Source organism: Thalassophryne amazonica, chromosome 7 (assembly GCF_902500255.1).
Source record: "Thalassophryne amazonica chromosome 7, fThaAma1.1, whole genome shotgun sequence".
Taxonomy (NCBI): Eukaryota; Metazoa; Chordata; class Actinopteri; order Batrachoidiformes; family Batrachoididae; genus Thalassophryne; species Thalassophryne amazonica.
Window position 1 is genome coordinate 25480080 of NC_047109.1, and position 14730 is coordinate 25494809.

The 14730-nt window shown below is 40.9% G+C and overlaps 1 protein-coding gene and 1 long non-coding RNA gene across 2 annotated transcripts in view; one reads left to right on the plus strand and one right to left on the minus strand.

Annotated features, from left to right (window-relative positions):
* The window catches only part of ascc3 (activating signal cointegrator 1 complex subunit 3), a 626361-nt gene that overhangs the window by 490961 nt on the left and 120670 nt on the right, over positions 1 to 14730 (plus strand). Inside the window, 2 exon segments of the mRNA XM_034173960.1 lie at positions 6812 to 6932; positions 10737 to 10879. Coding sequence (XP_034029851.1) covers positions 6812 to 6932; positions 10737 to 10879 — 264 coding nt within the window.
* On the minus strand, positions 3159 to 9934 carry LOC117513721. Its single transcript, XR_004561690.1, has 3 exons — positions 9923 to 9934; positions 3471 to 3475; positions 3159 to 3249 (listed from the first exon to the last, which is right to left on the minus strand). It is a non-coding gene; the product is annotated as an uncharacterized LOC117513721 (long non-coding RNA).

The following is a 14730-nucleotide window of genomic DNA, read 5'->3' on the forward strand; positions in this document are numbered from 1 at the left end:
TTGAGTCCATCGTCAAAACAAGAGTCAGAGTGAGAGCAGAATTAAAATAATACAGAAAGCTGCCGTGGACACAGGAACGGGGTTGGACTAATACAACCCCAAATCAGAAAAAGTTGGGATGTTATATAGAAAATACAGATTTAAAAAAAAAAATGCAGTGAGTCTCACATTTATTGTGACTTTTATTATATTGCAGATGATAAGAACCCATGATATTTCATGTTTTTGGTGGGCAACTTAATTTTTTCATTTAATTTATATCAATTCATGCATTTAAGGTCTGCAACACATTCCTCCAAAAAAGGATCCTGAAGCCTTTACTACTTTGTAATTTTGTTATTCCTTCTCACGACACTTTAAAAAACATTTTGGCGTTGAGGATACCAAGAAAAGAAGTGTTTCAGGTGTGAGTTGTGAGAAGTGTTTCAGTATGAGGTTATCATTTCTGTATTTTTTTCTTTCAAAATTCCACACACATTATCTGTTGTGGACAGATCAGGACTGAAGTCTAGTATCTGTACCCACTACCCCTGCAGTCATCCATTTGTAATGTGTGCAGAATGTGGTTTTGCATTGTCTTGTTGAAAAATGCATGGACATCTTTGAAAAGATGTCATCTTGAAGGCCCTGTATGTTGCTCTAAAATCTCAATGTGCTTTTCTGTATTAATGCTGCCATCACAAAAGTGTGAATTACCTTTGTTACGTTCACTGACACAACTACATACCACCCTTGCTTTTGGATTTGTTACAGATAACTGTATGGATGGCCCTTTTTTCGTCTTTGATCACAAAACATTTCTTCCAAAACAGTTCTGGAATACTGATTGATCTGAACACAATACACGTTTCCACTGTGTGATGGTGGAATCCAGATGCCTCAGAGCCCAGAGAAGTCGACGCTGCTTCTGGAGAAAGTTAACTTAAGGGTTCTTTTTTGCACAGTAAAGTTTTAAGTGACATTTGTGAATGTAACTTTATACTGTAGTACCTGACAATGGTTTCCGAAAGTAATGCCTTGCCCATGTGGTTATACCAGTTATTGATGAATGAGGGTTCTTGATACAGTGCTATCTGCTATCACAGGTGTTCAGCTTATGCTTGCCCTGTACGCACTGAAATTCCTCTAGATTCCTTGATTTGTTTCATGATATTATGCACTGTAGAGGGAGAAATATGCAATTCCCTTCCCATCTTTCTTTGAAGAACATTGTGCTTTAACCGTTTCAATCATTTTCAGATGCATTTGTTGGCAAACTGGAGAGCCTCTGCCCATCTTTGCTCCTCAAAGGTTTAGCCTTTTATGGACACTGCATTTGTACCAAATCTTGATCACAATCAACTGATGACATCATCAGTTTAAAATAACATCCCAACTTTTTTTGGAATGTGTTGCAGGCCTTAAATTTTAGGAATGGATTACGGCTTTACAGCGTCTACTTACTTACTTGGTCAGTAAATAAAGTGCAAGTCCCTTTGGACACATTTTGCAAGGTTCTGTAAACATGAGCACCAGCCCAGAAACATATCAGCCTTGTTAATATTTCCTGCTGCTCAGCTCAACACATAAGTGAATTACCTGTTAAATACTTTTCTTACAAAAGTAACTTTCTATATCTGTCATTCATATAAATGTGGAGGGTTTGTGTGTACAGTAGTGGATGTTTTACACTGAAAAGCTGACTAGGGTTTAACAATGGCTTTTGTTTGGGTTTTTTGCATGTGTTTTGATTGTGGGAGGAAATCTGAGTGCCCAGAGCAGAGCCAGGCAGACATGGGGAGAACTTGCAAACTCCACACAGAAAAATAATCATTAATTAAAGCCACAGAACTCTTACAGGCTTAAAACAGCATGACAGTGTTTGACATGATGTTTTCCATCCAGGATTTTATGTCTTGGAAAGAGTAATATAGGGGATGGAGTAAGATAGAAAAAGGGGTCATATTGTGTCAAATCACTTTTTGTCTACCTTTTACATTTTCATGTGTTTGATATTTAATAATCAACATCTCCAGCTTCCCACAATTCTGTGTTTTCACAGATATTCTGATTTTTGCAGACTCCATACTGCCTGTTTAAGACCTCTATGCTCTAATTTTACATTTGATTATTATTGCCCACTCAATCCCATGCACACTCTTTCTCAATGACCAAGAATTACAGCTATATTCCAAAATCAGAAAAAAACCCTGGTTTACAAAGTGAAAATTACTACACTACTGACACCACACAAAGAAAAGATGTCACAATAAAAGCAGGTCTAGTATAACTTGAATTATGATGAATAATTTCCTCTATGTTTTTTCCTGAATATTATGGTCATTATTTGGTGTGCATATTTGCAGAAAGGCACAGCAAACAATCTCATAAACAGTCTCACTTCCTGGTTGAGCTCAGTCTTGGGGCAGCAGAAGCAGAGAAAAAAATTATCTTTCCCTTTATCATTGGTGGAAAATGCACGTCCTAAGCCAATCAAAAATCACCAACTCCACGTAGGTTGATCACCAATCCATGTGGGGGAATTGCTGAAGAGATTCTGATCAAAATTCCACCCAAGGCAGATAAGAGTACCAACGCTGTCTCCAGGTGGACAACAGGAGGAGTGACACTCATGTGGGTGAGGTCTCTGTGCAATCTGGATTATTTTGGACAGGAATTTTTTTTTTGAGTGGCACAAATCATTTATGTGGCATCTTACTGTTTTGGAAATAGTACCAAAAAAAAAAAAAAAGCAAAAAAAAAACGCCTGAAGCATTTCCTGCATTTTAATCTAAATAGTTGTATAGAACTTTGTTGCTTGCTGCATTTCTACATATGTCTTTGAAATGTACAATTTATATTTGCATTCTAAGTTATTAAAATGGTTTGTTTAACATGTTTGTGGTTTTCACAGTAAAAAAAAAATCTAAACTTTTTTCTATTCAGATTTTATGTTTTGTATGGATTTAGGTTCACTGTGTTAATACAGTGTCTCAGAATGAAAGAGAAACTGTAAAGTCACACAGGTGCAGTTGTGTTGAAAAAAGTGACACCAAACAAGGCAAAGTTAATGTTTTTTGTTTTTTTTTCAGATACATTATGAAGGTAAAACCAAAAGTACTCAAAAAGAGCAAATTGTGATTCTTTTCATCCTAGATTTTTTTTGTCTTGGAAAGAGTAAGATAGTTAAAGGGGTCTTATTGTGCCAAATCACTTTTGTCTACCTTTTACATTTGCATGTGTTTGATATTTAATAATCAACATCTCCAACTTCGAATTCTGTGCGTTTTCACAGATATTCTCCTGATTTTATCTGAATTTTTGCTTGACAGCCTGCTTAAGACCTCTATGCGCAAATTTTACATGTGATTGCTCACTTAATCCCATGCACAACGCTTTCTCAGTGACCAAGAATTACAGCTAATTTCCAAAATCAGAAAGAAAAACCCCAGTATGCAAAGTGAAAATCAAAATCAACATCATTCCTACACAGGCCCTGAGGCCATTAGACCAATGTAATCCATCGATACCATAGGTTACTTCTCTTCGCAAGGCTGCCCATTTATGGCTGGGTGGAATGGAATAATGCAGTTGAAGTGTCTTGTCCAAGGATACAGACTGGTAACCTGAAGCACACACCTGGAATCATAGTCTAAGTCCTGTCCCACAGAGATGCCTGCTCTGCAGTACAGTTGGGATTCTCCTAAATAGTGTAATATTTTGCACATTTTTGCTGATGGCCACATACTTTATCAAAATCTAGCCATGTCTGGAGATGTTATTATTTTTACATTGTTACACGCACATTTTGGAGTGGATTGGTTTGTAATTTGACTTTTACCCTTTTGCTAGGATTAAGAAGAAATGCTTTTGGCAAGACAGATTGACTTTCATCAATAAATGTGATTGGCTAGCTTCTTTTTATAGTGTGCTGCTCAGTATTTGCCCACTCCACATGTTTAACATGTGAATTAACACATCACAAAGCAAGCCGTTTGTCAACATGCTGCAGCGCCGCGTTTCTGCGTTCAGCACCACGTTACACAGTACACAGGCTGGATGCAGCACAGTAGAGCTGAACCTTCAGTGATGGCTTGTTTCTGCGTAGGCTCTCAGTTGTCCAGGTGGTTTCCATAGTAGAGAAGCTTGAATCTTCGACTGGACTGGGTTGCTTGACGCGAGGACGTTTCGCTTCAAATCGCAGAAGCTTCCTCAACTAAAATTCTTGCTTTGGTGGTCTGACTTCTGTCTTGACTCTTGTGGAGAAGAAGTCACAAAAGCTGGAGTTTTAAACCTAACCAGACCCCTCCTATCGAGAGGCAGACTGCTATAGGCTAGTGACTAAACAATAGCTCTAATTAGCACCTATTGTGCTCTAGTTAGCACCCTCCTAATGACAGGGCAGCTGTCCCTCCTAATGATGGGACGGACCCTCTCCTCATGGCTCCCTTGATGACTCTGCTGATGACGTGAATGACTCATTACCATGAACAAAAGACTGAAACTGCTTTGACCTGAGTACCCCATTGTAAACAGGGGATAAAGCGTGTCTCAGACCCCCTCCCCGGTTAAGGCTGGGTTTCAAACGTTTCACAAAGAATGCCTCCTTGACCCCTCTCTCAAACCATTTCTTCTCTCTGGCTAAGATTTTAACTTCCTTGTCCTCAAATGTGTGGTTAGTGTCTTTAAGGTGGAGATGAACTGCAGACTGAGGTCCACTGGCGCCCTCTCTGCGGTGCTGGTATAGCCTTTTGTGTAAAGGTTGCTTAGTCTCACCTATGTAGTGTTCGTTACAGTTTTCCTGACATCTGATAGAATACACTACATTGCTCTACTAGGGATCCTGTCCTTAGGGTGAACTAATTTCTGTCTCAAGGTGTTAACCGGTTTAAAGTAAACTGGGATTTTGTGCTGTCTGAAGATCCTCTGTAGTTTTTTCCCCTACTCCTGCTAAATAAGGGAGAGACACTCCTCTTCTTCTTGTCTCCGTCTCCTGTCTATCTGGTCTCTTTGTTCTCTGGGACTTCTGCACTTTGTCCAGGGACCCTCGTGGGTACCCACATACTGTGAGGGCTTTCCGGACAAGTTGTTGTTCTTTAGCCCTTCCCACTGCAGTTGTGGGCACCTGTAGGGCTCTGTGTTGAAGCGTCCTGATCACCCCGAGCTTGTGTTCAAGGGGGTGGTTTGAGCCAAAGAGCAGATATTGGTCAGTGTGAGTTGGTTTTCTGTAAACCCCTGTCTGGAGCTGCCTGTTCTCTCCATTCGTAACATCACAGTCCAAGAAGGCTAAATGGTTGGTTCTGGCATCCTCACGTGTGAACTTGATATTGGCGTCCACCGAGTTGATGTGTTCTGTAAAGTCCTCAACTTCCTGTTGCTTGATTTTAACCCATGTGTCATCAACATATCTGAACCAGTGACTGGGAGAGATGCCCGTGAAAGACATCAAGGCTGTCTTCTCCACTCGCTCCATGTACAGATTGGCCACAATGGGGGATACCGGAGACCCCATTGAAAACCATGAATCTGCCTGTAGTAATTCCCCTAAACAGGAAATACGTGGTGTTAAGACAGATCTCCAAGAGTTGGCAGATGTGGTCTGGTGTGAGTTTGGTCCTTTCAAGTAGAGACACATCCTCCAGCAGTCTCTGCCTCACAGCTGAGACGGCCTCAGCGGTGGGGATGCAGGTGAACAACGAAGTCACATCAAATGACACGATTGTTTCATCTGCCTCCAGCTGCAGGTCCTTGATCTTGTTCACAAAATCTTGTGTGTTCTTCACATGGTGGTCTGAGTTACCCACTAGAGGAGTCAAAATCCACTTGAGGTGCTTGGCCAAATTGTACGTGATGGAATCTGTGCCACATACAATAGGCCTGAGTGGCACGTTCTGTTTGTGGATTTTGGGCAGTCCATAGATGCACGGAGTGGCGTCCCCAGGGTACAGTCTGTAGTATGTCTGCCTGTCGATGAGTCCCTCTTTCTCCAGGTTTTGGAGGTAGCTAATGATTTTCTTCTTATAGCCGCTCGTGGGGTCTCTCTTCAGACGTTCGTATGTATTGGAGTCACTGAGCAAATTGTTGATCTTGGCCTCGTAGTCCGATGTGTTCAGGACCACCGTGCATCTGCCTTTATCCGCTGGCAGGATAAGGATGCTTTGGACCTTTGGCAGTGCTGACAAAGCTTTCCGTTCTTCTCCTGTGATGTTGGACGGAGGAGGCTTAGCACTGTTCAGCACTGCTGTGACTCTTAGTCGGAGGTCCCCAGCTTCAAACTGTTATGTTTAATGGCTGACTCTACTGCAGTGATGTAATCTATTGTCGGTATATGTTTAGGGGTCACTGAGAAATTTAGTCCTTCAGCGAGCACATCCTTTTCTGTCTGTGTAAGAACCCTGTTGGAGAGATTCTTTACCCATTTTTCCCTGTTGTCACTAATTTGTCTCGGTGTATCTTTAAAAATACTCCCACTGAAAGTACGCCTTTTCTGCACTAAAAGGTGATAACTAGAGCACAATAGGTGCTAATTAGAGCTATTGTTTAGTCACTAGCCTATAGCAGTTTGCCTCTCGGTAGGAGGGGTCTGGTTAGGTTTAAAACTCCAGCTTTTGTGACTTCTTCTCTACAAGAGTCAAGACAGAAGTCAGACCACCAGAGCAAGAATTTTAGCTGAGGAAGCTTCTGCGATTTGAAGCGAAACGTCCTCGCGTCAAGCAACCCAGTCCAGTCGAAGATTCAAGCTTCTCTACTTCAGTGATGGTGGCAGAATCTTCACGTGACAGCCAGATGGAGCTTCATGTTGCCAGCTGCTCACATCTCTTTTTTGTAACAGGTTGGTCTTTTTAACTTCCGTCCTTCTGTTCGCCCGGTTCCCCTGGAAGTTCATATCCATGGTTTCCCAGGACAGCACTACTGCCCTCGTATGGCCACCATGAACAAGCCCACCTTCCAAGGTAAAACATGGACGTCAGATGCTTTTGCAGGAACAGTTGAGGTTTACTTTACTGAGGTGGAACTTTGTGCTTCCAGCCCTTTGAGAATATTGTTGGTCTTTGTTCTTTGTTTGGAGTGTGTTGGCATAAAGCTGAGAGATGCCATCTTGTGGCTACAGTGTCGCTCACCTGACCAAACAGGAACATGTGGGTGGGAAAGGATATTAAAAAAAACGCCACTTATCATCACAGCCACAGTCCTTAATCCCCATGTTGCTCCCAGTATGCAGTTCAACATCTTTCATGACAACACGCTGACTTTGGTGTGTGAGTATAAAGCGCTGTTGGTAAACGCCCACACAGAGTGTCTGGATGGATGCGAATGTGTTATATAATTGCATTTTGCTGAAGATTCTTTACTTGGTCCTGCAACTTATAATTCCCAAGTGACTTATACATGAACAAAATCCTGCATTATCATCTATGACCACAAGATGGCACCGTCTACACATATGACAAGCTGCTGCTATGTACTAAATGAGGTACTTTGATTCACACACTGAGGCAAAAGAAGAAGCAGCTCCTAATAAGAAAAATGTTCAACTTTCATACTGTATGGCACAACACTTGTTTGGACTGTCTGAAATAACATGAACAGCAACAGCAGGCCAGCTAAGCTAAGCCTTTTACAATTTTTCTTTGCATTATAAAGAAAAACTAGCATGTTGCCTGTTGTTGGAGATCCACAGGCTCTAGATTGGATAGTGTTTATAAAATAGGTAGCTGACATTATTGGAGGGTAGTAATAAATTATGCAAAGTTTCTATAATGAGTTGGAATGGCGAGTGAGTCCAGAATGTTTTTAGAACCTTAGACCTCAACAGTTTTTAGAAGAACTCAACCCTTATATTTCCTGTTAATTATGTCATTTTTTAAATATTAATTTACTGTTTTAATGTATAAATTGTTTAGGTTCTTGTTATCATGTACACACTTATTATTATTATTATTATTATTACTACTACTACTACTACTACTACCATTATTATTATTATTATTATTGCCAGTATTATTACTTGTATTTTGTCATTTGATTTTTAAATGGACCACAATGGAAATAAGTGTTTTCACTTTCATGTGTCATCCTTGTATTTTTAAATTATTTACAATTATATTATGTACTTACATTGAAGTTAGTAAATAAAATCACACATGCGCACGCGCTTTTAATATAAAGATGATTTGCCGCACCCTGCTGGACTGGCATGTGAATCCAGAATGTAATAGCAGCATCCACAGCATCCAAAAATATTAGTCCTATCAACCTTCCATTTCCATTCATCCTTCGCCCAAATTACATAAGCATTCCAAACGGCAAATGTCAGCTCTCCCCAGTTTGTCTGTGATTGAAGTTATACGCACATGCATGCAGAGCTTTTTGTCTTTTCTGCATTCTGGTGCGAGCAGGTGCTTTTATTTTTATGCACCACAAACAGAGATGGTGGCGGAAGACAAATGCACTACACTTTACACTCATGGTAACAGCAACATCACATTTAACTAAACTGATTAAACCAATTGAACTACAAAACACAATAAATCCATAACACTAACAGCACTGTTACACGAACATGAACCACAATAACATTTAAAACCCCAAACTCCCATGGTGCATTGCAGCACAAAGTCCATTGTTCAATGTTGTTAGCTAATATTGCTATTTTATCCAAAAATATTAGTCCTGTCAACAGGGCCGCTGCTAAGGTTTTGGAGGCCCTAAGCATAACTGGTCAGGGAGCCCCACCCCCATACAAGAGGGGAAACCCCCCCCCCCCCCACACACACACACAAAAGTTCTACTCAAACCGTTACTATTTATTAAAATTCACATTAAATACACATATAGCAATGAACATTTACAATGTTATAATAAGTAAGGCCAATAACAGTAAAGAGCAGCAGCACCATTTATAATGTATAAATAATAAATAACTTTCTTAACAGCAGCATTAGAATTAAATTAAATAAAAAAAACACTGTAGATTCCAAATAAACAATGAGCAATGAACAAATATAATTATGCAAATAAATAAAGATGGCTTTACAATAAAAAAATAAATAAAATCAACTGCAGGTTCCAAACAAACAATGGCCGATGAACAAAAATAATTCTGCTCATAAATAAAGAAGAAGGCTTTACAAAAGTGCACGGCGAGCTTTCCTGGCAGCAAAATCACTGATCAGGTCATCCAAAGACAGGAACAAACACCCAACCTGACAACCCTGCGCAGTGTTTTCCCATCCACTTGGTTTGTTTAGGATAAAAATATGGCACTGGACGAGTTTTTTGTATAGAATTGCCACACACATTTTAAAAATCAGTTCAAATTGCGCAGGATTTAGTGCCTCCATGCATTTTTTGAGCATTTATTGGACTGGAAATCGTCACATCTGGCAACCCTGGTTAGGCGACACAGCGAGCAGAGAAAGACGCAAACAGGGCTGTACCATTTCAGGGAATCGGGGCGGGGGTGGATGGGGGCTTTATATTAGGCAAAAAAACTGTTAATTTGCCCCAATTAAGTAATGGGGTAGGGGCCTACACAATGTTTAAAGACAAAAACGATGGGCCTATTCATAAATAATTTATATTGATTTTGAAATGTAATAATGTAATAATTTCAACACATTTTTCAGTCAATTGGAGGCCCTGCAAACTAGTGCAACATGGTTGTTGCCCCACGCAGGCTGCGTAGTCTGCTTATGCCGAACGTCAGCGCTGCCTGTCAACTTTTCTTTTTTGCAGCATTCGTCCTTGACCCAAAATACATAAGCATACAAATGGCACATGTCAGATCTCCCCAGTTTGTCTGTGATCAAAGCCATACACACGCACACAGAGGCCACTTGGCTATTATAATATAAAACATTGAACTGCATTGAAGAAAACTTTATGTAATTTTAAATTTTTACCGAAATCTGCACTTCCTGGAGTGGGTTCTCTCATTCACCACAATTCTCTGTAGTGTTATTTAGTTTTTCTGTTTGTTTTTTAATGTGAGGACATGTCCAAGTTAATGCCACAGTTTATAGCAATGGATTCCAAATTCTACACTTTAAATCAACTGCAAAACTTTTTTTCTATGTCCTTAAATGATGACTAACTGACTGACGTGGGAGGTGATGGTCTAGTGGTTAAGGTGTTGGGCTTGAGTCCAGAAGATCATGGGTTCAAATCCCCACCTGACTGGAAAATCATTCAGGGCCCTTTGGCAAGGCCCTTAATCCCCTATTGCTCCCAGTGTGTAGTGAGCGCCTTGTATGGCAGCACCCTGACATCTGGGTGAATGTGAGTACATTACTGTAAAGCACTTTGGGCGTCTGATGCAGATGGAAAAATGCTATATAAATGCAGTCCATTTACCATTTACCATGACAGGCGGGTGAACGGACAGACACACACAAGGTTAAACAGCTCAACAGCCAGTTAACTGTGGTGCTATTAAAAGGGAGACCACATACGGAGGTGATGTAATTTCAACAACCTTCATATGAGTCACATACAATCACCATCACGATGAAGATCAAATGTGCACTTTGAGAAAGTTTTCTTTATGTTGCACATTTCATTACACAATAAGTAAACTCGGTGGGCTTTACAGTAAACAAACAGTGCATAAATGGTGCAAACCAATCATGAATCTGAAAGCACATTTTATTACTTGCTTTCACTTCTGTATTAAAAAATCGCAAAACACATCAGTGTGCAAATATTTCCGAACCCAATTGTGTTTGTTGATTACAAATTTTCCACTTTAATTGCAGCAATCCGCAGCCACTCCCCAGCAAAGCCGGTGCTGATCTTTGTCTCATCACGACGCCAGACGCGGCTGACAGCCCTCGACCTCATCGCCTACCTGGCCTCGGAAGACGACCCCAAACAGTGGCTACATCAGGATGAGCGGGAGGTATGCCAACATTCCACACGCACTGCACCTGCAGACTGTCCACTGTGTAGAAAAGCACCATACCGCTAAGTGGTGTTGCTGAGGGAGGTCCCTTTGATCTCAGAGTGTTTAAGCAGGTTTTGAGCTGTGCTGGAAACAGCAGCGACTATGCTTGTGTTGCTGAAACCAGGAGTTCAGACAGATGCCATTTGGCTCAGAAAAGGTGTGCATGTGAGAGAATCCAGTGTACCTACTCACAGCTTTCTCCCTGACTTTTAGATCTGTGCTCTTTCAAAGAAGACCAAAAAAATAAGGGCGTTCCGAACCTTTTGCTGGGGATTGAATGTCGCCTATTCAGTAAATCTTTTATACGCCTGTAATCCCCTCATTTTTTTTTATATGTGTATTTTATTGGTTGCCCTTCACTTTCTTATTTTGTCCCCTCTCTGAATTATGCTGATTGTCCATTTATAAGTGCTGGTTTAAGTATAATTACAAATGGTATTGAACCCAGCTTGTGTCAGAAAAGCCTGTGTCATCCTCCATTATAGTGTCTCTGCATACTTTAGGATCACTTCAAGATGTGTGCTAATGTCTCCTCTGGCTTCACATTTCGCAAGTATGCTAATATTAGTCCAACACCCATGAACTACGGTCTGATTGACACGACCTCAACATGCTCATCTGACAGGCATAGAAGGAGTGAGAAAAACCACCAATAGCACAAACCATCAGGAGCTTAAAGCGGTGAGCTTCTGACCAGGGGATCCTACAACACCAATTCCGATAAAGTTGGGACGTTGTGTAAAATGTAAATAAAAACAGAACACAATGATTTGCAAATCTTCTTCAACCTATATTCAATTGAATACACCACAAAGACAAGATATTCAATGTTCAAACTGATAAACTTTATTGTTTTTGTGGAAATATTTGCTCATTTTGAAATGGGACAGTGGTATGTTTACCACTGTGTTACATCATCTTTCCTTCTAACAACACTCAATAAGCATTTGGGAACTGAGGACGCTAATTGTTGAAGCTTTGTAGGTGGAATTCTTTCCCATTCTTGCTTGATGTACAACTTCATTTGTTCAACAGTCCGGGGTCTCCGTATTTTGCCGTATTTTGTGCTTCATAATGTGCCACACATTTTCAATGGGCGACAGGTCTGGACTGCATGCAGGCCAGTCTAGTACCCGCACTCTTTTACTACGAAGCCACACTGTTGTAACACGTACAGAATGTGGCTTAACATTGTCTTGCTGAAATAAGCAGGGACGTCCCTGAAAAAGACATTTGCTTGGATGGCAGCATGTGTTGCTCCAAAACCTGGATGTACCTTTCAGCATTGATGGTGCCATCACAGATGTGTAAGTTGTCCATGCCATGGGCACTAACACACCCCCATACCATCACAGATGCTGGCTTTTGAACTTCGCTCTGGTAACAGTCTGGATGGTCTTTTTCCTCTTTTGTCTGGAGAACACAACATCCATGATTTCCAAAAATAATTTGAAACGTGGACTCATCAGACCACAGCACACTTTTCCACTTTGTGTCTGTCCATTTCAAATGAGCTCGGGCCCAGAGAAGGTGGCAGCATTTCTGGATGTTGTTGATGTATGGCTTTCGCTTTACATGGTAGTTTTATCTTGCACTTGTAGATGTAGTAACAAACTGTGTTTTCTGAACAAAATGACTGGTTTTCTGAAGTGTTCCTGAGCCCACGCGGTAAGATCCTTTACACAATGATGTTGGTTTTTAATGCAGTGCTGCCTGGGGGATTGAAGGTCACGGGCATTCAGTGTTGATTTTCTGCCTTGCCGCTTACATGTAGAAAGTTCTCCAGATTCTCTGAATCTTATGATTATATTATGGACTGTAGATGATGGAATCCTTATATTCCTTGCAATTGAATGTTGAGAAACATTGTTCTTAAACTGTTGGACTATTTTTTCATGCAGTTGTTCACAAAGTGGTGGACCTCACCCCATCTTTGCTTGTGAACGGCTGAGCCTTTTGGGGATGCTCCTTTTATACCCAGTCATGACACTCACCTGTTTCCAATTCGGTGTTCTTTTAGCATTCATCAACTTTCCCAGTCTTTTGTTGCCCCGTCCCAACTTTTTTGAAACATGTTGCAGGCATCCATTTCAAATTGAGCAAATATTTTCACAAAAAAAACAAAGTTTATCAGTTTGAACATTAAATATCTTGTCTTTGTGGTGTATTCAGTTGAATATAGGTTGAAGAGGATTTGCATATTATTATATTCTGTTTTTATTTACATTTTACACAATGTCCCAACTTCATTGGAATTGGAGTTGTAATTTCAAATGCCCGTCGGACCGGAAAATCACTAAAGGCCCTTTTCGATTATACAGGCCTGGCACTACTCTACTCAACTCAACTAATTTTGGTACCAGAAATGTCGTTTTCCATTACTGTTGAGAACCTCCTCAACATGGGTGGGTTCGTCAGATCATGGCTGTGCAAAACTGCACCATACCGCTAAGTGGTGCTAAGTGGTGCTGCTGAGGGAGGTCATGCAAAAAAAAACAATAAATATCTTAGAATTAAACACAATCTGACAAAATATTACAATAAAATCTTCCATGCTACATTTATTACAGTGATTTAGCAGCATTAATGGGGCAACTAAGAAAATTTGCTAACCATAAAGCATTTGGGTTAAAACAATTTTGTGTAATATAAACTTCATTATGGAAATAATTGAGATCTTGTTAATAAACATGTCGATGCTTTGTTTTAATTAAACAGTTGGATTCCCCTGGTCCGCACCAGTTCTAAGTCAGAGTCAGTCTAAGTCAGTTCTAATTTATACGCGACACAAACACATAAACAATGGAGGACATTGAGGTGATGGTGTGCTTGCTGCTTACTCTGTGGGTTTTTAAGAAAAGACTGCAGGCGGCGAGATGAAACATGCTGGAAAATTACAGGGGACTTTGGGAAACTATCCAGTAGTTCTTGACCAAGTTTTGACACACTGCAACTGGGATTTTGGTCCACTCCTCCATACAGATCTTCTCCAAATCTCTCAGGTTTGGAGTTTCAGCTCCCTCCAAAGATTTTTTATTGAGTTCAGGTCTGGAGACTTGCAAGGCCACTCCAGGACGTTGAAATGCTTCTTACAGAGCCCCTCCTTAGTTGCCCTGGCTGTGTGTTTGGGGTCATTGTCATGCTGGAAGACCCAGCCATGACCCATCTTCAGTGCTCTTACTGAGGGAAGGAGGTTGTTTGCCAAAATCTCGTAATACATGACCCCATCCATCCTCCCTTCAATAAGGTGCAGTCGTTCTGTCCCCTTTGCAGAAGAGCACCCCCAGAGTATGATGTTTCCACCCCCATGCTTCACGGTTTGGATGGTTTTCTTGGGGTTGTTCTCAACCTCCATGGTAAGTGGAGTTGACTCCAAAAAGCTCTATTCTGGTTTCATCTGACCACATGACCTTCTCCCATGCCTCCTCTGGATCATCCAGATGGTTACTGGTGAACTTCAAACGGGCCTGGACATGTGCTGGCTTGAGCAGGGGAACCTTGCTGCCCTGCAGGATTTTAAACCATGACAGCATCATGTGTTACTAATGTAATCTTTGTGACTGTGGTCCCAGCTCTCTTCAGGTCATTGACCAGGTCCTCCTGTATAGTTCTGAGCTTTCTCAGAATCATCCTTACCCCACAAAGTGAGATCTTGCATGGAATTCCAGACCGAGGGAGATTGACAGTCATCTTGTGTTTCTTCCACTTTCTAATAAATAATCATAACAGTTGTTGTCTTCTACCAAGCTGTTTGCCTGTTGTCCTGTAGTCCATCCCAGCCTTGTGCAGGTCTACAGTTTTGTCCC